Here is a 26,689-nt window from a genome sequence, read left to right as displayed (position 1 = left end):
TTAGTTTGGTCTTTTAATGCAAAAGTGATGAACCAAAGCTTAACAGTATCATCAGAAAGCTGTTGGACTTTAATTAGAACACATACCTATTCAAATTTCCTTAGAAATAGGTATGCATCCTCAGTGGTCAGCCCATGGAAGTGGGGCAACATAGTGATGTATTGAGATTTGAGCTCAAAATTATTGCCCTAGGCTCTTGGTAGAACTATTCAGGAAGGTTGGGCTGTTCTAGCAGGGTAGAACCTATCTTTCAAAGATTTAGGTGGAGGGTTTTGTTGTTGGTCTATCATATTGAAAGGTTTTAAAGAGAGCAAACATATAGGGTCACTACTTGTTGGATCTCTTCTTTCTAACCTATTCGCACTTTTATGTACCCACCCAGCACTCATGCAACAGAACTCTATCCACAACTAGGATAAGACAAACCATAAACACAAAAGAATGAAAAAAATTTTAAAAACTTTATTTTTGTGAGCTTACCGGCAGGGATTCGGGGTTGCTCAGGTCAATTCCTAAGGTACTACTACAAGGCAATACCTATCTTTATCATACTGTGAGGCTTGGCCACCTCCACCGATACAACTATTATTGCAAGTTGTTCTTCTCAGAATTCAATTTTTTTGGGGTAGAAGATCGAGATTTTATTAAAAAAGGGGGAAAAAAGAACAGAGAACAAAAAGAATTACATCCAAATACTTAAAAAACAAACTAGCAGAAATGAGCCTCCACATTTGGCATTGCCATCAGCAGAGGCTCACAACCACTATCTATGAAGTCTAAAACATGAACGGCCAGCTTCATCTAGGATTAATTCGTTTGAGACATGCTAAGGAAGAGGAATGCCAACTCCAGTCACCCCAGACTTTGCCACATTTTTTGCTAAGAAATTAGCCATCGGGTTTGCTTCTCTGTAGCAGTGAGTAATTTTCCACTCTATGGAATTTATGTTGCTAAGAAGGCTATTCCACTCTTGGTAAACAAACCAAGGGATGCACTTGCATTGGAAAAGGACAACAACTGCTACCGAATCAGATTCAATCCAAATTCTTCTCACATCAAGTCTACGCGCATGGATTAGGCCCTTTATGATACTCCATATTTCTGCTTGAAAGTTTGTGGCCACACCAAGGAAAAATCCATAGGAGAGGATCATTTTCCCTTGGTGATCTCTGAGGATGCCGCTGCCACCCGCTTGACCAGGATTACCTAGGGAACACCCGTCAACATTAAGATTGATCTAAGAGATTGGAGGCTTACACCAATGAATTTCAAGAGGATTGATGGTATGAGACTGTCGAACTTCAAGAAGAAATTTCCTGCACAAGACCAGATCCAAAGCAAAGGAAGGCGATGTTCTCATACCATTCCATATGAAAGAGACCTCCTTAAGAATTGCTGCTATGCCTAAGGAGGCAGGACAATCCTTGCACTCATGCCGCCTTAGGTTTCTCTCCTTCCAGATAGCTTCATGAGTCACAACCAGTCCTATCATCCAGGGCCTTTTCATCGACCAACCTTTACCCTTGATACTCCACCATTTAATGACATCCGCCACTATTGACTGTTTAGCCCAAGCAACATTAAATAGAGTTGCAGATCGGGACCAAACATCAATGGAAAAGGAGCAGTCTAGGAAGAGGTGCTTAAAGGATTCCACACTGCACCCACACAGGTCCCATCTGAAGGAAATACAAATTCCTTTCTTTTAAAACTTTGTCATCAGTTGGGAGTTACCCGTGGACCCAACGCCAAGCCAAAACAAAATACCTTGGAGGTAAGTCCTTATTCCAGACAACAGAAAACCAGTTGATAGCAGGAGCAACAGTCCTAAGACCATCCCATGCTGATTTGCCTGAGAATTTCCCCATTGGGTCAAGCGTCCACAAGCATCTATCCTCCATGGCCAGGGAGGGAAGAGGAAGATCCTTAATTTGGCCAAAGATCCGAGTTAAAAGGCTCAAGTTGACTGCAGGAAATTTTCAAGCCCCATTTTCTATGAACAAGTCAACAGTAGAGAAGAGGTTGTTGAAGGCGTTCTCCCTTAGATCAGATAGCTCGACAATAGATTTTGGACCCAACCAGTTTTTTCTTCAAAAATCTATATTTTTCCCATTACCCAAAATCCACCTTTCATTCTGAGATACAAAGCTCCACATTCTCTTAATGCCCGGCCAAATAGAGGATCGACTGTAACCCTTCTTTAGGAGACCATGACAAGATAGGAATCTTGCCCTAATAATTTTACTTAGATCAAAATTTTCTTGCTTTATTATCCAAGTCATCTTGGTGAGAAGGCTTTATTTACATCCCTGAGGCACCTAATTCCCAATCCTCCTTCTCGTTTGGGCTTACACACCGACTCCCATTTCACTATGATGGCCTTGGTGGAGTCTATCTCTCCCGACCATATGAAGTTCCTCATCCAGTTCTCCAGATGCTTGATAAGCACAGCCGACCACCAATATAGGGAGAAAATATGCAAGGGCATCCCTAAAATAACTAATTTGACAAGCTCCACTCTTCCTGCCATGGAGAGAAGCTTGCCCTTCCATCTCGCAAGTCTTGACTTGATCCTATCCATCACCGGAAGAGGAGGATCTCTCTTGACCCTTCCCTGAAAGATTTCTACACCCAAGTATTTGGTTGGAAAGTTACAAATTGGAATGCTCATTTCTTTAGCACACCAAGCCTATCTAGAAGCATTAACCCTCTCAAGAAACATCTTGCTTTTGTCTAGATTGAAGCATTGCCCTAAGAAATTCTAGTATTTCTCTAGGAAAGTTTTAAGATTGCGGACGTATCTGTTAGAGGCATTCAAGAAGATGAAGATGTCACCTACAAAAAACAGGTGAGAAGGCACAGAAATTCCACGGGGCTAGAGAGAGATTTAATGAGGCCTTTTCTACATAGATCTTTCAGGCCCATATATAATACTTTTTAGCAATTATAAAAAAAATTGGAGAGATCGGATCTCCCTGCCTGAGGCCTTTTTTGGCCTCAAAAAAACCAATAGGACCTCCATTGAGCAGGATTGAGATTCTGGAAGACTTTAAAATAACATGGATCCATCCAATCATCGACTCCGAAAAACTGAATTTTCTAAGGGTCAGAAAGAGAAAATGCCATGATAAAGTATCAAAGGCTTTCCTGATGTCAATCTTGAGACCCACACCACCCCCTCTAACAGTCTTACTCATCATATTTGCTAGTTCAGAGGCCAATCCAATGTTTGATTGGATGAGTTTCCCATGCTAGAAAGCACCTTGTTCAGGAGATATAAGATTTGGGAGATGAACACTGATACAGGAAGCCATAATCTTGGATAGGATTTTACAGAAGAAGTTACCCATACATAAGGGTCTAAATTTATCCAAGGTACAAGTGCCCTCGACTTTAGGAATTAATAATAGAAAAGAATTATTAACTCCATTCGAAAGCGTACCTGATGAGAAAAAACTTTTCACCGCTCTGCAAAAATCCCGATGAATAATATCCCAACACTTTCTGAAAAAGTTCCAGTGAAGCCATCAGGACCAGGTGAGCTATCCGGGTCCAGATCCCAGATAGCTACCTTTATTTCATCATCAGAGGGAATTGCATCCAGCATCATTCGATCTTCGTTGTTTAAGCCTATAGGTATGGAGTCCAGAATGTTGAGATGGCTGTTACTTCAACCCATCGATGAAAGGCTTCAAAAAATTCCACAAGATAAGACCCCATTTGGTCTTGGTCGCTGATCACCGATCCATCCTCTCTTTGAATAGTTCTTATGGAATTTTTTGATCTCTTCACTTTTTCCATAACGTGAAAAAATCTAGAATTTCTGTCACCTTCTTTCAACCATCTAATTCTCAATTTTTCAGCCCACATTTTCTTATAGGTCTCCATAGCCTTTGAGTATTGGTTTTTAGCTTCAACTTCTGCATCAAAGTGGTGATTAGAAAATCCCTCATCTTCAATTTTGCGATGAATTTCCTCAAGATCAGCTTTGGATATATTAACTTCCAAATCTAGGCTCGGAAAGGCTGAGCGTGACCTAGTCCGAATGATAGGCTTCAGGCTCTTAAGCTTCTGAGTGAGAGTGGAAATGGGGGAGGATCCGGAGATCTCCATATTCCATGATCTAACCAGAACTTATTTAACCGAAAAGGGCAATTTTTTGGCTTCGTAGAATTCGCAGAACAAACTAGGATTAGGTCATAATCTGAGGCTACTCTTAGAAGAACTTGTTGGATGCAATTATTAAAAGTGTTCAGCCACTCAGAGTTGATAAAGGATCTATCCAAAACTGCAGAGACAATTCCCCTCATCCTATTGTTAATCCAAGTAAATTTTTGCCCTGAAGAGGGAACTTGATTCATGCAAGTGGAATCTACCAATAGCCCCAAATTCTACAACCGCTCCCATACAAAACCTTCCCGGACCTCGCCGCTCATGGTCATAAAGGGTGGCATTAAAATCACCAATAATCATCCTCGAACCACTTGACAACCCAGCCATCAGGTTCAGCTATAAACTTCTGTGATCAGCTCTAAGACATCTAGTGTGCACTACTGAAACGTTGACAGTGCCTCCTTGCCAGTTGATTTTCATCAATATCTACTGGTCAGATATCGTGGTAATCACAGGTTTGTCTATGTTCCTTCTCCACATAACCCAAATATTAGGATCCTGGTTATTCCTCTCATTATGAATAAAATTGGAATCAAAACCAAGCTTGTTAAAAAACAGCTTTGGGAATTTTAAGATATCAATCATCAGCTCCACTAGGCAAATGATATCCGACATATGATCACGCACAAAACCCCTTAGAGAAACTCTAGCAGATTTCTTCTTCATACATCAGACATTCCAGAAGAGGACCCGCATGATCATAAGTGGGATGAAGTTAATCGACCAGCCCGAGCAGGGGCCTGATCATTTGAGCTCGCTTTCTTTCCCTTCTTCTTTTGATGGACTATCCAGCCTCCTTGAACCTCCTCCCTGTCTTTGGCTGCCCAACCAATTTTTCCCACACCGTCCTTTATAGGCTCCTTTTCCTTCTGAGGCTGACCCAAAACTGCCACAGCACCACCTTTAACAGCATGCCGCAGGCTTCTGTGAAAGCCTTCATGATGGCCACCCTCAGTAAGGGCAGAATTGGCCATTCTCCTATTGTCAGTAATAGCCTCCTATCCTTGATCCAAATTTGTTGAACCATGGGAAATAGTAGCAATAGATGGGTCGGACCTATCCATATCCAATCGATCAACTTCCAGAATAACTTCTAAATTTGGGCGTGACTCCAAATTGGAAAGAGTCCTACTTTGATTTGGCAATCCAATCTCGTCGACGAAAGGGGAAGGTCTACTCGATTGGGGAGTGATTTGCTATCAGACTACCCTTCCAAAAAAGTTCCCTAATTTCCATCACCGCGTCCAGAGAATCTTACGCCACCATCGCCACAACCAACGCCACCCTCCATGGAGGCCGAGTCACCATCTCCCTCAGAAGAAGATCGATCATCGTCTAACCTGGATCCCTGGCGACCTTCATTAGCCTCTCCTCTATCCTCACAGCCATGGCCCTGCAAAGATTAAAGAAAATCAGTCCTTGAAGATCTGCGAGGCTCATCATCAACATAGACAGCACCAGGAACTCTAGGATCTTTTTCTTGTAATAATTCTTTCTCATCAACCAGCTTCTTCTCCCTGCAAGCCCCGATCAGATGATCAGGCTTTTTGTAAGAGCCGCACCAACCATTGTTGTCCTTATAGAACATCTTTTGCTTGAACCAGAAGGGGGTGTCAGTCCCTAGCTGCTTCCTTTCCACTTGGATCTCGTCCGGTCTATGACTCCTAGTCTCAATTTCGACTAGAACATGGGCAAAATTCCCATATAATACCTGTTTTGTGTGTTGATCCAGTGCAACAAGCCTCACTGCAGCCTTTGTTATGGACAGTAAAATCTTCTTATGCTAGTATTCCAAAGGGAGATCAGGGAACCTGATCCAAACCAAGGTCTTGTTCACTATTTTTTCGTGAATGTTGAAGTCTGGTCTCCATCGCTGGAATTGAACATATTGACCCCCCAACTTGGTGGAGCCTTTTCTCCAGATGATCGCCATATCCTTCATAGATTCAAATTGGAAAATAGTGAATCCCTTTTCCATTGGACTCATCTTCACTTTTCCCTTTAAATTCCAGCATTCCGCGCTTCTTTCCTAATTGCATCAAGGGAGACGAATCTGAAGTTTAGTCTCCCTATCAAGGCAAAGACATACCTTTCCAATCTCTCTTTGTATGCTTCCTGAGGAATGATAATCTTGGTTGAAGGTCCAGTGTGGACAAGCTCAGGCAAGTCATCGATCATAGGGAACGCACTCCCAACTGCCCTGGCTTAGGATTTCTTTTGGATCTGAGCATTAGGCTCAGCTGGGGTAGGAATGGGTGCTTCCACTGGTTGAAAGGGTGGCCTCGAAGTGCCTGTAGGAGCCCAAAAATCAGTAATTCGGCGTTGTTTTCCTCTATCAGGTGGCCGATCACCATGAGGATCAACACCGCCAACAGTTCTCCCATCTTCCGCCTCAGAGCTTCTCTCTCGTGAATTCACCATCTACTTCTACACATGACCATGTTCCTCAATAAAAGAAAAACGAAAACAAAAAAAAAAGCAAACAAAACACTCCAATTTACCAAAAGAAAGCGAAAAATAACAAGGAACTGTTCCCCGATAACAACTCCAAAAACTTGTTTGAGATTTAAAAGTAACCGCAATCGTATGGGTCAGTGTAGCTAATGGATCAAACACAAAGAGAATAGCTACTTTATTTTAGGCTTCTTCTAGTAATGCAAATGGGCACAGATTAATTATGGTGATCTATTTCTAACTACCGACCTAACACAAATGCATCTAAAAACGCCCTAACCAAGACATCTAGGGAAATTGGAATTGAAATTGCAATAAAAATTGAACGACCTAACCATTCACATCTAGGAATTTAAATACTCAAACCACGCAATTAAAAAACAAATAACTGAAATAAAAGTGTTGAAAAGTAAATAAATAAAATAAAAAAGAGGAAAGCTAGAGAGAGGCACACAAGTAGGTATCTCTACTTAGCCTGAGGGATGTATCATAAACAACATGAGCTTCCCTACTTGACCAGAGAGTACTCTTACAAGGACTTTTCTACTTGAATTTAGGGGAAGGGATGCAATATAAATAATCAAAATAAAAGGATGGTTCCATGGCTAGAGAGGGGCAAAGTAAACGCATAATCTATCCATGAACCTCGGGGGAAAGGGAAAGCATCAAAGTAAAAACTGATAGTTAAATCCAACTTTAAGAATGAAAGGGTAGCAAGAAGAGGGAATGAGAGGGGGGTGAGAAGACTACTGTAGAAGCCTACTTACTTGAACTTGAAAACTTGATTGAGATTTGAAACACTAACAGTACTAAAAACTAGATCTGGAATAAATCAAATCTGAAATTGCTAGTATTAGAGAAAACAAATTTGAAAGAGAAACTTGAACTTGAAAGGAGATGCTCCACAGTTTGTTCTTGTCACCTAGAACTAAGCCTAGAACTAGAAATTAACATTATTACATCTTTGAATAAATTGAATAACATGAACCATAAAAATAAAAAAAACATTGCATTCATGAAATAAAAACCAATTACAAAAGTGTTTAAAGTAAGAAAAACTAAGAAGAACTTGAACTAGAACTAGGAGAACAAAAGAGAACCACCCTTTAGGGTTTGGTGGACTCCCTTTTATAATGAATAGGGAGGGAGTAGAGGAGGACGTCCAAGTTAGGGTCCTTTGGGCGATTTTGATGAGGTGGAGGGAAAAGAGAGGAGAGAAAATAGGAAGTAGGGTATCTCCAATGATTTTTCTTCCTTTTTCCTTTTTTTTTTCTCTCTCTCTTCTTCAAACATGGGCGGCCTCTTGGAGGATTTTTCCTTCTTTTATTTTTTTTCCTTTTTTTTCCTATTTTTTCTCCTTTTTTTCTATTTTTCTCTTTTATTTCCTTATTTCTCTAGTCAAGAAATTCGAACTTGAGACCTCTTGGTTAACATGAGATTTTTGCACACAATAGCTCACCAACTATGTTAAGTAGTTGTGGTTACCAAAAACGAATCTTCAATCACTTAAGGGTGTGGTCCATCGATCCTTGTTGGCATTTGGAATATTCTTTTGTACATTGGGACAAGTGCAAAAGGGCTGATTCTACATCTCTGTTCAGTTCAGATCCATTATTCTTTTTCTGACCCGAAAAGAATCACTTGTATGGGTGACCACATTCTCTTAATTGAACACGTTCATCTTGCTCAAAATTTCATCCTCTTAGCAACTGTGAAAAGAAACTGAACCTCTTTGGTGTAAAATTGGAGATATGACGCCCGATAATCCTTAAGGCCTTTAAAATTAAAAATCTGCAAAAGGAGAGTAAAACTCAAGGTAGCCCCATTCTAAATATGTAAAATGCATGTTTTACTACCCTCGATTTCACACATAAATGTGCTCATCACCCATCAATGAAACTCTTGTCTCCAAAGTCATAAAGATTAATCCGATGCAGGTTAATTCAGCTGCTGACCTCTTATTGTCTAAAAAGCTCAATATCTCAACCTCTATGCCTCATGCTAGATGTATTCAGGAACTATTCTGGATGACACCTACTAGTGGTTCCTCAAGCTCAACATTGATGGATGTTCTCTTGGAAATCTATGCCGATTAGGAGCTGGTGGTATTATCTGAGATGGTCATGGTTCAAATATGGTTTGTTTTGCCATATATGAGGGTGTTGGTTCCAATTTCATAGCAGAATTTGTGGCTTTTTTCCATGGTCTAAAATGTGCTCTTCAGGGAGGTTACAATAAGCTTTGGATTGAGTGTGACTCCCAGTCAGTAGTGAGCTACATTAAAAACCAAAAAATTCCTTAGTGCTTCTAGTAGCAATGGATGTACTTTGGGCATTATCTGGACATCACTGATTGGGAAATTAGCCACTGTTACAGGGAGATAAACTCAATCGCGGATAAGTTGGCCAAGAACGCTGCTTCAAGTTGCTCCTCAAATTTTTGGGACTCTGCTCTGGGCTTTATTCTTTCTGATCTACAATAGGATAGTTAGAATAGGCCTAGATTAAGATTCATGTAATTTTTTGTCTTTCTTTTCTTCATTTTCTTCCTCTGCTGATGGCAATGTCGAAGGTGGAGTAAGAATTCAAAGAGCTGTTCTGTAATTTTTTATCCTCCATTTTAATTCAATTTTTCTGATCTTTAGCCAAAAAAAAACATAATAGGAAAGAATTCAAATTCAATCATTCCTATTAGGGAGGAGGGTGAGGTAGATGGATCTGGGTCGGGTTCGGATCTAGGAAGCAATAACCCATCAAAGGATGAAAAGGAAGAACAGGTCGACTCCATGGTGGAGCCACCTAAAGTTGAGAAAAGCTTTTCGCAGTACCCTCCACAGCATCCTAGAAGAGAAGCAGTGACTAGAGGCAGGGGTGGGGGTGGAAGTCAGGTCTCTAGAGGAGGTTGCATTCCCATCTCAACTCATTCCTGATGCGTGTGGACGACTCACAAGTTTCTAGCTTCCCTAAGGTAGAAATAAGAAATGGTAGAGTGGCTCTAAATTTCCAGGAGGGGGAGATGATAGATAAGGCCATCTTAGCTAGAAAAAAAGATGTCGCAGGTATAGCGAGAGGTGGTAAACAAAAGAAAAAAGGAGGTCAGTCTAGCAGGGCTGATACTATTTAGTAATCAAAATATGTTTCGAATGAAGGCCTTATTCTAGAATATTAGAGGTGTGAGGAAGGCTGTTGGTGTAAGGGCCTTGAAAGCTATATTGCGAGAGAATGCTCCAAACATTGTTTGTATAGTGGAGCCTATAGTGCATCCCAGTAAGTTTCCCTTTCTCATGGTAAACAAACTAGGTTATACAACTGATTTCATTCATAATTCTAGGGTGGATAATGTCCCTAATTTATGGATTTTATGGTAGCTTGGCATTGGTCGCCCTTCAGTTGTCTCAATGTCATATCAACGAGTAACCGAAGTGGTGGATTGGGTTGGCAACAAAGTAGGTTTTTCCTTTGTTCATGCAAGTAGTTTTAAAATTTTATGTAGAGATCTATGAGTCAACCTGGAACTAGTTCCTTGGTCGGTGATAGGAGACTTTAATACCACTTTGGTGTCAAATGAGAAAAGATGTTTGGGATGATTTAATCAATCTTCGGAGGCAGAATTTCAGGCCTTGGTGGATTCTTGTATGCTCATTCCAGTCCCATCTCAGGGGAACAATTTACATGGTCTAATAACCGAAGGAGAGGTCATGTGGCGGCGGTGTTAGATCGAAGCTTCTATAATGGGATGTGGATTGACTTTTTTTTTAAATATTTCTCAATGGATGCTTTAGTGCACAGTTTTTTATCATGCTCCTCTTTTGATTGTATCAGATGCTATTCCAGAACCGTCAAACATCCATTTCAGGTTTCATGGCTTTTGGCTGGAGCACAATAACTTTAAGAAAATCATTAAGGAAGTATGGGACATGAAGATTTATGGTAATCCTATACAAGTTCTTTGTTAGAAGTTAAAGCAAGTGAAGATGCTCATCAAACCTTGGGCAAGGAGGAATTTCCCAAATATGAACTCTGAGATTGAAAGGACCTCTAAGGAGCTGAAATCTATTCAATAAGAGATTGAGCTTTCAGGAATGTCTGACGTCCTTTTTAATAGAGAGGTTGATGCAAAAACAACATTTCTCAAGACTTCTCAAAGGCAAGCTCTTCTTTGGTCTAAGAAAGCTAAGCAGAAGTGGCTGAAAGAGGTGATCGCAACTCCAAATACTTTCATCTATCGGTGAAAATTCGATGCTCTAGAAATTAGATTCGATCTCTCCAGAAAGATGATGGTTCCTGGATATCAGATCAGCAAGCGTTGGGTTCATATGTATCGGACTATTATGAGTCCTTTCATGGGGTGGCGTAGGCAATTCCTCAATTGGATCTTCTTAATTGCATTCCTAAGGAGCTTGAGGATGGTGACAATGTTGCTTTTGAGGCTGTTCCAACCAAGGAGGAAATTAAGAAGATGGAGTGGGACCTTGATCCATAAAGCTCTCCAGGGCCGCATGGGTTCTCAAGTATTTTCCTTAGATATGTTTGGGATATTGTAGAATTGGACTTATGTAGGGCTGCTGTTCACTTCTTCAGGGTGGGTAAATTTCCTATGGGGGTGAATAATTTCTTTGTCACTCTTGTTCTAAGAATTACCGGTGCCTTTTCTCTGAAGAATTTTTGCCCTATCTGCATTGGGAATTTCTTCTGCAAGTTATTTCCAAAATTCTAGCTTCCAGAGTTTCTTGCCTTTCCCTCGCCTTATTTTTAAGGAACAGGGAGCTTTCCAAAAAGGAAAAATGATTTCATCCAACATCAGCCTAGCTTCTGAGTTGGCAAACTTGATGCATTCATCTATTAGGGGAGGTGGTATGGGTATTAAGCTAGATGTTCATAAAGCCATCAATACTCTATCCTGAGATTTCTTGTTTTCTATTCTTCGTAAATTTGGCTTCTCCTCAAATTGGGTCACTTGGATTCATGAAATTCTCTCCTCATCCAGAATATCTATCTTAGTAAATGGAGGTCCTGTTGGATACTTCAGTGCTGCTCGTGGTCTCCACCAAGGGGACCCAATTTCCCTTATTCTTTTCATATTAGCTGAGAAGGTGTTGTGTAGAGGTTTAAAAGCATTCGCTGAAAATGGAAAATTTAAATCTCTCCTGGGGCCCAGAGGAGCAATTACTCCCTTTCACTTATTATTTGCTGATGACGTTTTTGTGTTTATGAATGCCTCTGCTTTCTATGTTGGAAGTCTCAAAAAATTTCTCCCCAAGTATCAGGAGTTCTCAGGGCAGAAAATAAATCTAGACAAGAGTAAGATTTTTTTTTGGGGAAGGTGGCCTTTCATAGGAAGCATTATATTTCTGAGACCCTGGGCATTCCAATTTCTAAATTCCCAACAAAGTATTTGGGAGTGGAAATATTCAAAGGTAGAGTCAGAAAAAATCACTTGCTTCCCATGCTACATAAAATCAAGTCCAAGCTAGCTGGTTGGAAGGGCAAATTATTGTCTTCGACGGGGAGAGTTAAGCTGGTCAGATCCGTGATCTCAGTCATTCCTTTACACAACTTTGCTGTATGTTGGTGGCCCCAATCAATCATTATAATAGTAGAGAGATGGATGAGAAATTTCATATGGTCTGGTGATGTGGAGAAGCAGAAGAGAATAGTATTCAAATGGGAGAATGCCTATAAACCTAAGCAAGAGGGGGGCATCGGTGTAAGGAAGTTGAGAGAAGTTAATACTATGTGTCTATGCAAGCTTGCATGGCAAATCAAGCATAAAGAATCAATAATGAGCTCTTTTTTTAGAGCAAGGTTTGTGAATCCAGATGGGTCACTGAAGGCAAGTTATAATCTTCCTCCATTCTCCCTGGATTAAAGAAAATATGGCATATTATCTCTGATTTGGAACTATGGACAATGGGGAATGGTAAGAAAATCAATTTTTGGACTGATAAATGGATGGATGGGAAGTCCATTGCTGAAAATTCTGGACTGGATCAGAATTTTTTCAAACAAAATCTTTCAAAAGTTGTTGATTCTATCTTAGAGGAGAAATGGTGCCTCCCATCAGTGAATTCTATTTACCTAAGGTAATCCTTTGCAAAGGGAACCAAAATCCTGGTTTCAGATCTTGAAGACACTTGTGACTGGATGCCTACCCCTTCAGGTGTCTTTTCTATGTTCTCGGCATGGGACTCTATTAGAAGGAAACATCCAAAAGTTCCCCAGTATTCCCTTGTTTGGAAATCTTCCACTCAGCCTCGTCAGGCAGCTTTTCGTTGGAGGCTGGCGCAAAATTATTTGCCAACAGATGATATGGTGACCAAACGAGGCATTCAGATGTCCTCTCGTTGTGATATCTGTGGCAAAGCTGAAGAATCGAAGGCTCATATCTTTTTGAAATGCATTTTTACAGATCATATATGGCAGCCCTTTTGTGCTTTATTCAACATTCATTGGCCCTCTTTTGATAAGATTGAAGATCTGTTTACATGGTGGAAAAAGAAGGCTCGCATCATTACCTTTAGAAAGGTCTGGATCCGTGGCGCCATTCTTGTTCCATACTTCTTGTGGATGGAAAGAAATGCTAGGCGTCATGAAGGCATCTCAAGAACCCTCAGTCAATGCTTTGCAATGACTAAAGGAGAGCTTAGTGCGTCTTCCATAGTGCAAACAGGGAATTTGGTTTCTATTCCAGATCTTTTGTGTGCAAGAAGACTTGGTATCCATCATATTCATAGCAAATATTCTAACCCTATAGAGACTTTCTGGTGTCCTCCTTCAAGGGGTTGGTTTAAGATGAATACTGATGGTTGTTCCTTAGGAATCCAGGGAAGGCAGGCATTGGTGGGGTTCTAAGAAATGAAAGAGCTGAGGTTATCCTGATTCAGAGAAGTCGTTGGAAATATGTCAAACTTTAAAGCTGAATTTTGTGCTGTCATCTCTGGTCTTGAGCATGCACAATCCATTTTTTTGCTAAAAATTAAGAGAAATTTATTAAAATGAGAAGAAAAAAAGACCAGCCATTAAACAAACCAGCCAAGAAATCTTCACCTTCGGCATTGCCATCAGCAGAGAAGACTCAGCATACAATCCCTGGAAAATTTAGATCCACCTCTTGGAGATGTCTTTTTACTAATTTAAAAATCAAAGAAGTCGATCTCTTTCTCTCTTCATAATGCCTACCATTTCTTTCTTTCCAGATGTTGTTTAAAATTAAGACTAACCCAGCTAGCCAAGGTTAGCAGCCAAAACTCAATGCTTCTTCTTCCACCAAATATCCAAATCAAGAACACTAGCAGGGAAGCTCCAAGACACACCAAAACACTCAAAAAAAAAAAAAAAACTCTTCCATATTTCCATGCTAAATCTACACTCAAGGAAAATATGAAAAATACTTTCCTCAGCTAGCTGACATAAGTAGCACTGGGAAGGGAAAGGGATCCCCTTAGACTTGATTACCTCATCCATGGGGAATTTAGCATTCGTCACACGCCACCCAAACAACGCTTGCCCCGGCTGAAGGTGAGCTTTCCAAATAATAGAATACCAAGGTACTTTTGGATTACGACGACGAATTTCATTCCAGGCAAAGGTTGAAGAAAACACACCAAAAGAGGTACAGCTCCACACACATTTGTCTTCCACATCACATTGAGGGAGCTTAATACTCTCTGCTGCTTTGAAGATATTTAGCATGAATAAAGATGAAATAGGAGGAAAATGCCATTTGAAATTTGATATAACTTTAGCCACTTTTAGGTTAAAGCTTGCAAAAAAAATTTCCTCAAGGTTCAACTGCTCCTTAACAGACAAATCACCTAGCCACTTGTCTGTCCAAAATTAATTTTGCACCTGTTGCCAACAATCCATCTCTCCTTGTTTGAGATAAAGTCCCACATTTTTCTAAGACCAGGCTAAATCAAAGAAGACTTGTACAATTTCTTTGGAGCCCCACATACCCCAATTTATTAATGTTCATAATGTATGGATGGAATGTGACTCGGTGGCAGTAGTTATTCTCCTCTTGTAAGGCCTGGTCCCCTGGTTTGCTCTCTAAAGATGGAGAAATCTCAATTCTTATTTCTGAAATATTCAACAGAAAATTATCCACTGCTGTCATGTGGTCAACACAATAGCAGATTTTCTTTTGAAGTCAGCTGCGAAGTATGATGCATCGGACCTGGTGATCACTTTGCCTCCATTACTGAGAATGGAACTGAAAAAGGATGCAATGCAGCATCCTCACTACAGATTTATGTAATAGTTTATTTGTATCTTTGATGGGTTAGTTTCCATAGGGCCTCATCCTATTGATGGCAATGCCGAAGGTAGGAATTGTGTTCTTGGAAATTTTCCTATGGTTCATGCGTTTTGAGTTTTATTCCTTTGTATTGTATTTTTTTTTTTTTTTCATTTTTAATATATATCTTGGATCTACTAACAGAAAAAAAGATAGTTCGGGCAACTATCATGCATAACCTTTCATGTACTACCATGTAGCATATAGTGAATAGTAACCCTTCATTAGTCATAGTGATGTAGTTTTTTAAAAAAATTATGGAGAAGAATTCCTTGAAAGGTAGTGTGGTCCCTGCACCAGTGTGGGGGCCAATGGGAGTGCATGCAGAAGAGCCAACATAGAGAGTTCTTCAACTTTCATGATTGGCGGGTGATCATTTTATCCACCTCTGTATTTGGGCACAGGGGCCATACTACCTTTAAGGCTTCTTTTTCCCTACCTCGAACTTTCCTCTTTGAAACCGATAGAGAATGAATGATTAATCATATTTAAATTGTCTTTTTCATTCTTTTTCATCCTTAATATCAGTACCTTCTTGACCCAGCTACCTTTGCTAGAAAGTCATGAAGGGAACCATTGAGAGGGAAGTCAATTTCAATAATTGATCTTGGTAAAGCCTCATGAATGCTTAAAATTAAATCCAACGAAGGGTGGGCCATGTCACATGTCTTAGAAATTCTTGTTTCTACTACACTAGAGTGCAGTTTTCTCACCATGTGGAGTGGAAAATTAAAAGTCCAATAATAATGAGATTGAGTGTGGGTTACATGAATGGATATGAAGAGGGTATACACAATAAATTATACACTAGTGTCAATGCATTATTTTTTTTCTAAAATAGAAAATATTATCAAGAGGCCAATTATTGACAATCTAGCTTATAGATAAATTGAATTAGAATCGAGGATTGTCCACCCAAATAACTTTTGTTTGTTTTGCTTCACTACAAAACTCTGATCTAGCTATAGAGCAGATCCATAGGAGAACCTATCCACACTCGTCTAGGTAGTTTTTTTTTTTTTTTTTTGAAGAAATCTAATTAAAGTAAAGAGCTTAGCTTTGTCATTGGTAGCATATATAACACCACAATTTTCATGTTTGATCCTAAAGCCCTAACTAGAGCTCATCGAGAAGCTGAGTTCTGATTCGTACACGTAGAAGGTGGAAACCACATCAGCATCTATCCTATTTTTTTAACCGACTACCTCTCCCCCTGCCCCCTCCCCCCCACCCCCCTTTTCGCTATCACGGTTTAATAATTTTTTTTTCATTTTTCATTTTTTATTTAATTATTTTATGAATAATATATATATACATAATATTTAATAAAAAAATTCTGAATGATAAAAAATAAAAAAGAATTGATAGGCAGAAAAAGAAAAAGAGAGAGAGAGAGAGTTTTAAATCTTTGATGGAATATGCGTCCTGACCAAAAGACCAAAAGACATATGAGAGTCAGAACGGGAAGCTGATTCGAGCTCCCTTAAAATAGATTTTTTTTTTTTTTTTTTTTCTTTTTGTGAAACCTTAAAATAGAAGTTAAAAACAAGGTAAGATTGCACACTCAAATTAAAATATATAAATGAAACATATTTAATTAACCTAACCTAGCAGGGGAAAATCTTGCTCCATAAATAAAAGAGAACCTGTTAAATGACTCACAATATCACTTTTGAGTTTTTTTTTTTATTTATTAAAAAAAAAAGAAAAAAAAAAAAAAGGAGAACAACAATCAAAGACGGCTAACCACAGTGCAGCCTTAACTTAAGAAATTAAAACATCTAGAAATAGGGGATACAACAAAACCTAAGGGGGAGGAGGGGAACAAAACAATCACCGAAGACCACTTTGAATTGTGATTAAAACTGTAATATTATAGATTCATCGGCCACCAGAGAGTATAGATTCTACAACTGATGAAGACCGAGTCATTGTGCTCTGAAGATTAGTCACAGAGATATCACCAGAACCGATAGGAGTCATGAAAGTTGTGTCATTTGTGGTTGTGCTTGGACCAATCAATGTCAGCTCCAATAGGGGGACCTCCCTCTCCAAATACCGGACAACTTGTCGCATGGTGGGCCTTGCAGTAGGAATTGAGTGAGAGCAAACCAATCCAAGTTTTAACACCACTTCCATTTTCTGCACTTCATAATCCATTCCCAGTTTTGGATCCACCGTATCAAGAATCCTACCCTTTTTCCAACATGAGACCACCCAATCCACCAACACCGCACGCTCTTCTAAAGCTTCTGGCTCGATAGGCCTCCTACCACAAGCAACTTCCAGCAAAAAAGCCCCAAATGCAAACACATCCACACTAGGGCTTGCTTTCCCAATTCTACAAAGTTCTGGTGCAAGATAACCAAGCGTCCCCACAACATGGGTGGTTTTAGGAACGGTTCCATGGTCATATAATCTTGCAAGCCCAAAATCTCCTAATCTTCCATTGAACTCCTTGTCTATTAAGACATTGCTAGACTTCACGTCTCTATGAACCACAACTTTTTCCCATTCCTCATGCAGATATAATAATGCCGCTGCGACGCTTTTGATGATTCTAAATCTTTGATTCCAATTGAGTGTCATCCCTATTGTTTTTTGATCAAATAGGTATTTGTCTAGACTCCCATTGGGCATGAAATCATAAACTAAAAGGAGCTCTCCTTTGCGTCGGCAATAGCCCAAGAGTGGTACTATGTTCCGATTCCGCAATTTACCAATGCTAATGATCTCAGCAACAAATTCTCTCTCCCCTTGTCTAGAATTGTACGATACTCTCTTCACCGCAACTTCGGCTTTAGATTTGGGTAGTACTCCTCTATAAACCCTACCAAAGCCACCGACTCCAAGTAGCTCCTTGTTCTTAAACCCCTTGGTAGCGATGTAGAGATCTCTATATTTGAACCTGTGAGGTCTATAATCCAGTTCCCAATCCTCAAGAACTTCTGCAAACTTTTTCTTGGTTTTAACTATAAATTGGATGCGGAAGATCAAGATTAACAGTAAAGTAACACCGATCACAGGTATTCCAAGACTGAAAATTCTAGGTTTCCTTCTAGGTCCGAAACGAGGAAGCTTAGGAAGCTGGGAGATTGTTAGTTCTTTGGCTTTCCCGTTCATCTTAAAACTCCAACCCAACACATAATGGTGTAGATCGAAGGTGAGAGTAGCAGATGAGAAGCCCACAAACATGGTATCTACAGCTATTGGAGAGAGATCAATGTTCAAGGACAAGAGCGGGATGGTTGGTTTAGGTACATCAAATGGAGCTAAAGTTACATTAAGCTGTCTTTGTGGACCAGAATATTCCACCCAAAGTTGCATAGCTTGTCCACTGAAGAGGGTCAAGTTCACATTTCGATTTTCTTTATCACTAAAATAAGAAGCTGGAGCAGATTCAACAGATTTCAAGTCGTTGAGGTCAATACCGACATGGTTTCCATCGATCTCATAGAATTCCAGATTTCTGAGGCAATCCAGCTCGATTGCGATGATATGGTTTGATGATTTGCCGTTGCTGGTCAAATTGAAGAGGCCTAGATAAGTTCCTGCCGAAGCACCCGGAAACTTGCTCGAGGGTGCGATCACAAACGCCATTCCAGTACCACCTCTTGCCCTATATTGAGAGAACATAGCAAATACAAAAGTAGTGGAGAAGGAGAAAACGCTACCTGTTGATGAATTCTTGAAGTGAAGCGGATGAGGGTACAAGGCATGACCCATCTGTTGCTTAGTGTTGTTTACCAACATTAGGAGGCCATTGTTTGTTATCTGGGCTAATCCGTCCAAGCTCATGTTAACTTCACTAAATCCATTGTAGGTGAAACCAAGGTCATCCTGCTCTGATGCTGCAGATCCCTTAAGAACTAGGAAGAACACCACGAACTTGACAAACATTGTATACCAGTTATTTTTCTGTTCTCCTTTGGTCGCTCACCTGGCCTTCCCTTTTAAGGATTTTGCAACAGGAATCGGCCTTCTTCCTATATCAAGACATGGGGAAATATTTCTTGTGGGAGAATGCAACTCCTGTACATGTACGTGTGCGAGGGCCAATGGGAGTGCATGATGAAACATCAACAGAAACATCATTTTCCATTTCATATGGGATAGACCGAGCATTTTGCCTTCCATGTGTCTAAGCGTAGTAGGCCACACTCCCCTACAAAAACCATTTCCCCTTAACATACTAATTTAATTGCTTTATTTCGTTAGCAGTAAAATTAAGTCAAATCGAATGAATGGTCTATGAAGGCAGGTAGACAGTGATTTGCTTACATGCTTCTTTGTCCAACCCGTAATGGAGGTCAAGATTTTGGCTCTAGACTGCTGTCCTCTGCATCTGTTCTTTCGGAAACTCAACATTAATGCTTCTTAGACTGTATTAAAATTATTGGTGGAATTTGAGTGCAGAGAACTTGTCTTAATTTTGACAGGAAAAGCATCGAGAATACCACTAGTATTTTTCCTATAGGTCAGCAAGTATATGTATTAAAAAGAAAATAAATAGAGTACAGGATTAAAATCTAGACATTCCTAGACGGAGACAATAATAAAATGACCATCGTTACCAAGCTCCAACCACCTTCGGCAAAGCCATCAGCAGGGGAAAAATTAAAGGAGCAAACACCACCTCATTTGAGGACCACCTTTGGCATTGCCATCAGCAATCACTCAAACAAGGGGATATTACTTAAATCTTTATGGACGTCTAAGGTGGGCATCCCAGCTGATTTCAGAATAAACAAAGTCAGGACGACCCCACCAAACTTGATCCGCTTGAGATGTTGCATCTTTTTTTGCAAGAAGATCAGCCACAGTATTCACCTCGCTAAAGCAATGCGTTAGCCTCCAAGTAATAGAATCCAAAAAGGAACTAAACAACCTCCATTGTTGAAGGAAGGCCCAAGGAATTGATTTCCTAAGGACAACCTTGACCACTACCTGTGAATCACATTCCACCCACAGCCGTTCCACTCACATCTCCTATTTAAACCTCAAACCAATAAAAAGGAGGAAAATTCAGCTCTATAATTTGTCATATTCCAAGCAGGATAACAAAGCTAAATAGCACCATTCCATAGCTGTCACGGACCACCCCGCCATCCCTTGAAAAGCCTCGATTTCCCAAGGAACACCCATCTATATTCAACTTAACCCATCCGATCATAGGTTTGCACCACTTCAACTCTTCGATTGGATGGGAAGCAAGATCTAGACAGGGAGGAATCGAGCCTTGACCTTGATATGAACGCCCTCACCTGTGATGACTCCCCAATATCAACAAAGACTGCCTTCAAAATCAGAACAGAAGGTGGCCTTTTCTCCTCATATCACCTTATATTATGTTCACACCAAATATGATAGGGAATAAGCACAAACCTAGTCACCCACTCCTCAGCCAAAGGAACTGATCTTGCCTTGGAGGACCACCACTGAGCCAGCTTAGCCAGAGAACTCGTTTGAGGCCATCCACAATTAAAAAAATTGAGAAAACCAACCCATACCTTACGTGCAATTAGACACTCCAGAAAAAGATGGGCAAAACTTTCAGACTATCACAGATACAAAGAGCATCAAGAAGCTAGTGGTACCCCCTTCTTAGGCACCGTTTGATAACGTTTCTGTTGTTTCTTTGTCTAGAAACAGCAGAAACGGATTTTCACGTTTTTACAAACAAAAACAAATTTTTTAGTGTTTGATAAATCTGTTTCTTGAAATATTTTTTATAGACATAATGCCATTAAAAAACCCAATAGTATGATTGGATGCCCAAAAGGGAGAGAGGGTTCGGTTGCCTCTTTTTAGGTTTAATAGTTGAGAGATTTATCAGGCACAATAACCTTTTTTTTTTTTTTCTCTCAAATTCATTTCTAGAAACAACGAAACAAGTCCAACTTGGTTCATCAAAGTCGTTTCTAGAATTATAAATAGGAATAAATTTTGATTTATGTTTCTAAAAACAGGTGAAACGGAACAACTTTATCAAACGCTTTATAGGTTATTTCTCCGTTTCTGGGAACAAGAAAACTCATAAACAACAGAAATGGAACGTTGTCAAACGGTGCCTTAGTCACCAAAGCATCGACAAGAAGCTTACCATTCATAACAGCCAGCCAAAAAGTGAGTGCCTCGGCTAGAGACGTTTCTGCCAAAGCAGAGAGAAATAGGATGGCCTCACACCCTTGGAATGGACAGCTTCCCATGCAGACTTGAAACTAAAAACCTCAGAGGAAGAAGCACACCATATAAGCCTGTCAGGAAAGAAACTGGTAGGTAATGGAACGGAAATCGCTGCTAAGAACTTACCTTTCAACAGAGGCGATGAAACAGAAGGCAGTCTCCAGGTTTCATCCCAAATAAAATCTCCAACCTTAGCACTAAAACCATGGAAAAGAGATGGATCCAAACAAGAGGCAGTAACAAGAGAGTCATTACATAACCACTTATCATGCCAAAAGTCAATTGAGGCCCCATTCCCAATAACTCAACCTTCATTGGCCTCCACATCACTCCAGACCTTCCTTGTACCACACCAAATAGACGAGGTAATAGCTGGTTTTAGATTCCCATTAGGGTTGAGGTATTTAGCTAGCATGAATTTCCCAAAGAAAGACTGATCATTCTTCATAGACCAACACATCTTGCAAAGAAGGGCCTTATTCACGTCTCTTAGTCTCCTGATACCCAGCCCTCCCTCAACTAAAGGCTTACAAACAGAGTCCCATTTAACTGTAATACTACAAGAGGTCTCAAGATCATTTGACCAGATGAAACTACACATCCATCTCTCAATAGTACAAATCAGATCAGGGGGAGGTCACCAATAGGTTATAAATAGGAATACTCTGCACCACAAACTTAATCAACTGAACTCTTTCAGGTTGAGAGAATATTCTCCCTTTCCAACTAGCTAGATTCTACTTAATCTTATCCAACAGAGCGAGGAAACTTGATTCTTTTGGTCTACTCCAAAAATATCAACCCCCAAGTACCTCTTAGGAAAACTGCGTTTAGGAATTCCCAAGATACCCAAGCACCTTGCCTTCCGTCCCACTAGAACATTTCCAAAGAACACCTTACTTTTTCTCAAGTGAATAACCTGGCCAGAATACAACTGTTACTGATGCAGAAAAGAATGAAGATTGCCAACCTCCCTCACCCTTGCATTCATGAAAGTAAAAACATCGTCTGCAAATAAAATATGGGTGGGGATAGCCACACCCCTAGGACCAGACAAGGGCTTTATCTTCATACCCTACCGCAAAGAAGACAACCCTCTACATGGAACTTCCTCAGCAATAATAAACAGTAATGGTGCCAAAGGATCACCTTGTCTGAGGCCTCGCTCAATGCCAAAAAAACCCACCGAGCCACCATTCACCATGATTGAAAGCTTTGCAGAAGAAAGCATCTGATACACCCAGTTTATCCATATCTCACAAAAACCAAATTTCCTTAACACAGAGAAAGGAAATTCCAATCCAGGATATCATACGCCTTCTGCGCATCAAGTTTTAAAGCTAAACCAGCCCCACGCACTTTCTTAGGTAGCAGATTTGCCAACTCAGAGGCCATATCAATGTTACTAAAAATAACCTTCCCACTCTGGAATGCACTTTTTCTAGAGAGATCAACTTTGGAAGCAAAGAATTCAGCTGATTAGCAAAGATCATTGGGATGATCTTGAAGAAAAAGTTTCAACACATATTGGTCTGAATTTATCCAAAGTTACAGCCCCCTCAACTTTGGGGGTGAGAGAGATAAAATTGTTGTTAACACCTTTGGTCATGATAGCTTCCCTGAAAAAGTTACAGACTGCAGCACAGACATCAAAACCAATAACATCCCAGCAATGGCGATAGAAGGCACCAAGATAGCCATTTGGGCCAGAGGAGCTGTCTGCATCCAAGTCAAACACTGCTGCCTTAATCTCCTCCGATGAGGGAATATAAGTCAACATAACATTATCATTCTCATCAAGAGATTGGGGAACATACAAAAACAACTCAGGGAAAGCAATAGAAGGAGCCTGCCGATAAAAAGTCTAATAGAGTTCTTTCCCCTTCAAATTTTAGCAGACAAATGAAAGAACTTAGTGTTCCTGTCACCATACTTCAGCCAATGGTTACGTGACTTTTCAGTCCATAAGCGTTCCTGAAGGGATAGAGCACATTGGTACTCAACAGAAGCCATCTTTTCACAGTCAAAAAGAAGATCATTTATGCCAACAGCTTCAATAACCTCTTGGGCATCCTTTAAAGCAACCTTAGAACTCACCACAACCTCATGTATATTGAGGAAAGGCAAACGAGACCAAGTCTTTAGGACTCCCTTAAGGCATCTCAATTTGCTAAGAACCTGAAAAATTGGACTTCCATTCAAAGGAGAGGACAAGAACCAGCAACCACACCTTTGAGATTGGGATGATCAATCCAAAACCTTTGAAGCTTAAAAGGACAATTGGTAGCCCTGTGAACCACCTCAGACACCAACAACACTGGGGAGTGATCTGAATACACCCTAGGCAACACCCTCTGATAGGTAGAAAGAAAAGAATCCATCCTTGCCTCATTACGTATAGACCTATCAAGGACTGCAGAAACATATCCTCCCCTTCTATTATTACACCAAGTGAATTTATTTCCCCTGGTGGCCACTGGAATTGAAGGACAATAATCGATCATAGAGCTGAACTCTAATGCGGAACCCAAATTGAAAGTTCCCGGCCCCCTCTTCTCATGAGAGTAGAGAGTAGCATTGAAGTCACCAACGACCACCCATGGCAGTACTAAAACAGTGAGGAGCATAAGTGTAGCCAAAGTTCCCTAAAACAACTTGCATGCACAGAAGAGAGGAACAATTTGTCCCCATTCAAATGAAAACATACCGCTACATGTTGGTCAGAGCAGGACACTGCAGAAGGCCGCAACAAGGTCTCCCTCCAAATAACCCAAAGGTCTGGGGCCTTTCTTACCCTATTATTATGAATAAAATCAATAGAAGACCCATTCTTCTTAAAAAATAAAGCTAGAAACTTACTTGGATGGACCAACGGTTCAGCCAAATAAATCACTTCTGGAACATGAGAAACTAAGATAGTCTTCAACGCCTCACGAGCCTTGACATTATTGACAGCACGAATGTTCCAGAACAAGATTTTCATTTAGCAATGGAAGAAAGTGGTGCAAGAGCTGACGTCCTAGTCACTGCCTTAGGGCTTCGCTGCCTTCTCTTACTTACCGCTGGCGTGAAAGACTCACTACCCCCAGCAAGCTCCTGGTCCACTCGTTGCACTTCATCGTGATGGACAATTGCAACCCTCCCATCAGCCTCAACAACTACCAATGGAGAGCCTTGGTCGACCCCAGTTCCATGATCAATAAGATTACGAGAAGACTCGTTAATTGGATCCAATTCACCCACAGGCGGTTCACCAACAGGACTAGCCGAGCAATCATCCAAGGTAAATGACTCCCTATTAGGATGGTACACCTCAGCTACAGGCAACACAACGTCGATACCCCCACTGGACAGATCCTTAACAACTCCATCACAACTAGAGTTAACATCATCCAGCACGATGGGTGGTACCTCAGGGGAGGAGATCCCTATAGGTTGAGGAACCATACTTGGCTGGGGATGCTTCTGTTTCCATTCTTGTCACCCACCCCGTGGAGGGTGGTCATCCACATACACAGCACCAGGAATTGGAGGTTCCTTCCTTAGCTGCTGATCTCCAAGACATGCACTGGATTGGTGACCAAACTTGTTGCACACACTACACCATCTTGGGGCAAATTCATACTCCACACATTGAGAAAAGGAGATCAGAGCACCAGTTCCCGACTGTTCTCACTCCACCACGATTTTGTCCAACCTTGGAGCAGTCTCATCGAGATCAACACACACCCTTGCGTAATGTCCAAATCTAAGCTCACGGGTATTGCGATCAATGGCTACAGGATAGCCAATGGCTTTGGCCATAGAAAACAGAATAGAATCACGCCAATGCTCCAAAGGTAGATCCGGCAATCGGATCCAAACCTGCTGAAGAGAATGCTGAACTTGATTGACATTGAAGTCAGGCGTCCATCTCTGAAAATGAAGAACCTGACTGCCAACTTTATACAGACCATTCTTCCAAACACAGGCCATATCTTGCTCCGAGGAGAAACTGTTAGATCAAACACCAAGAAACACGAATAAAGGGAGACAATAGATCCGTACGACATAGAGATTTAACGAGGTTCACACACCAGGGTGGTGTGCTACGTCCTCGGGCGAAGAAGAAGATGATTCACTATGCAGAAGAGAGATTACACCCTAGCAGCGGCGAGGAAAAACTCGCCCTGAAACCCTAGCTTCGTGAAAACCTTAGAATACAATGACTTTCTCAACAAGCAACAGTACATTATATATATTCTAAAAACGTGGGTCGAACCCATCGGGTCGCGGTCGATCCGGTCGAACCATACCGCGGGGGCGTAGCCCCCGCACCCCCATACGAGATCAGTGATGGGCTCCGGCCCAAGCCCTCTGCTTCTATCACAGATCTCAGAACATTTTCCATTCGGGTCGCCACCAAAATATGTCGGATTGGGTCAATCTTCAAAACGGGTCAAGAATTCGAGACAAACTTAACAGAAACAAAACTGGATAAATCCCTTCCTCAGACAGATAACATCTACTTTACCTTCAACAGTCCAATGCTGCTGCATGAAAGCCCTCATTTCCGTCATTGGCGTTGCACGCTGGTTCAAGCGACCGATGAGAGAAAACTTATGCTTCGAGATCTATTCCTCATTATCAGACTATGGAATTTTGATTCGTGAAGAGTCGCCAAACTGTACTGGATCTGGGAGGGAGTCAATAGTCGACATAATGATCCCCCCTTTGACTGCTGCAGCAAAGGAAATCTTTCCATGAACTGAACCATCGGAAACAAAATCAGGTGTGGCTGGTACTACAGGCTCTACAGTGATCTTCTTGAAGAAAGCCGTAGTCAGGGGTTGTTTAGCATTGAACGGCCCAGCCAAACGAGCCTGTGAAGAGACCATAGTCCTCCCTTCTTCCTGAGACAAAACCTCCAAGGACAGCAAACCATCATCCAGAGCCAAACCATCACCAAGCACCTCCCCTTCAGTCCCTGTTGCCTCCACGAGCCCTCCCTCAACAGCCCCTACCGCCGCCATGGAAGACCAACGAAGAAAAAAGCAAAGGAAGACTCAGAATCCCACTAGCAATTCAACTGATCGTTGATGATATCTTACATTTATTATCTTATTCTAGAGCTTTTTTTTTTATTCTATTCATAGAGATATCAATTATGTTACTGTCGCCATAGTAAGGAAGGCCCTGCCAAAAACGCGTACGACATTATAATCAAATTCTACTGCATGATTGTATGAGTCTTCTGCCCCAACAATTGTGTGTTCTCAATGTGAAGTATTTATGCCTGGCATTATCGGCATACTCGGTGCAGGAGGTTCTCACACGTTGATGTTTGGGAGGCAAAAATTATGCAGTCTTATCTCAAAAATGTCCAAAAACTGTCTTGACCACTTAACCACCATGTCTTAATATTAGTACCTCACCGTTGGACTATGCCTTGGCATTATCAATGCAAAAAAAATAACAGTGATAAATTTTTACCACTGAATTATATTGATATTTAGCAGGTAAATTATTGACAACCACAAAATATAAATTATCATTATTATTTTTTTGTTGTGGTTATATATTTGGAAACAGTTTGTGGTTT

At 40.7% G+C, this 26,689-nt stretch overlaps 1 protein-coding gene across 1 annotated transcript; it reads right to left on the bottom strand.

Annotated features, from left to right (window-relative positions):
• Window positions 1-16,680: 16,680 nt before the first annotated feature.
• Window positions 16,681-26,501, bottom strand: LOC122073784 (L-type lectin-domain containing receptor kinase IV.1-like). Its single transcript, XM_042638416.1, has 6 exons — window positions 26,491-26,501; window positions 22,468-22,533; window positions 22,295-22,382; window positions 21,921-22,027; window positions 21,235-21,305; window positions 16,681-18,848 (listed from the first exon to the last, which is right to left on the bottom strand). Exons 1-6 carry the CDS (start codon window positions 26,499-26,501, stop codon window positions 16,804-16,806), a joined length of 2,388 nt encoding a protein of 795 aa, XP_042494350.1. The 3' UTR covers window positions 16,681-16,803.
• Between the last annotated feature and the right edge of the window lie 188 nt (window positions 26,502-26,689).

Source organism: Macadamia integrifolia, chromosome 1 (genome assembly GCF_013358625.1).
Source record: "Macadamia integrifolia cultivar HAES 741 chromosome 1, SCU_Mint_v3, whole genome shotgun sequence".
Taxonomy (NCBI): Eukaryota; Viridiplantae; Streptophyta; class Magnoliopsida; order Proteales; family Proteaceae; genus Macadamia; species Macadamia integrifolia.
The sequence above is the reverse complement of the archived record's forward strand: the minus strand, read 5'-3'. Positions and strand labels throughout refer to the sequence as shown.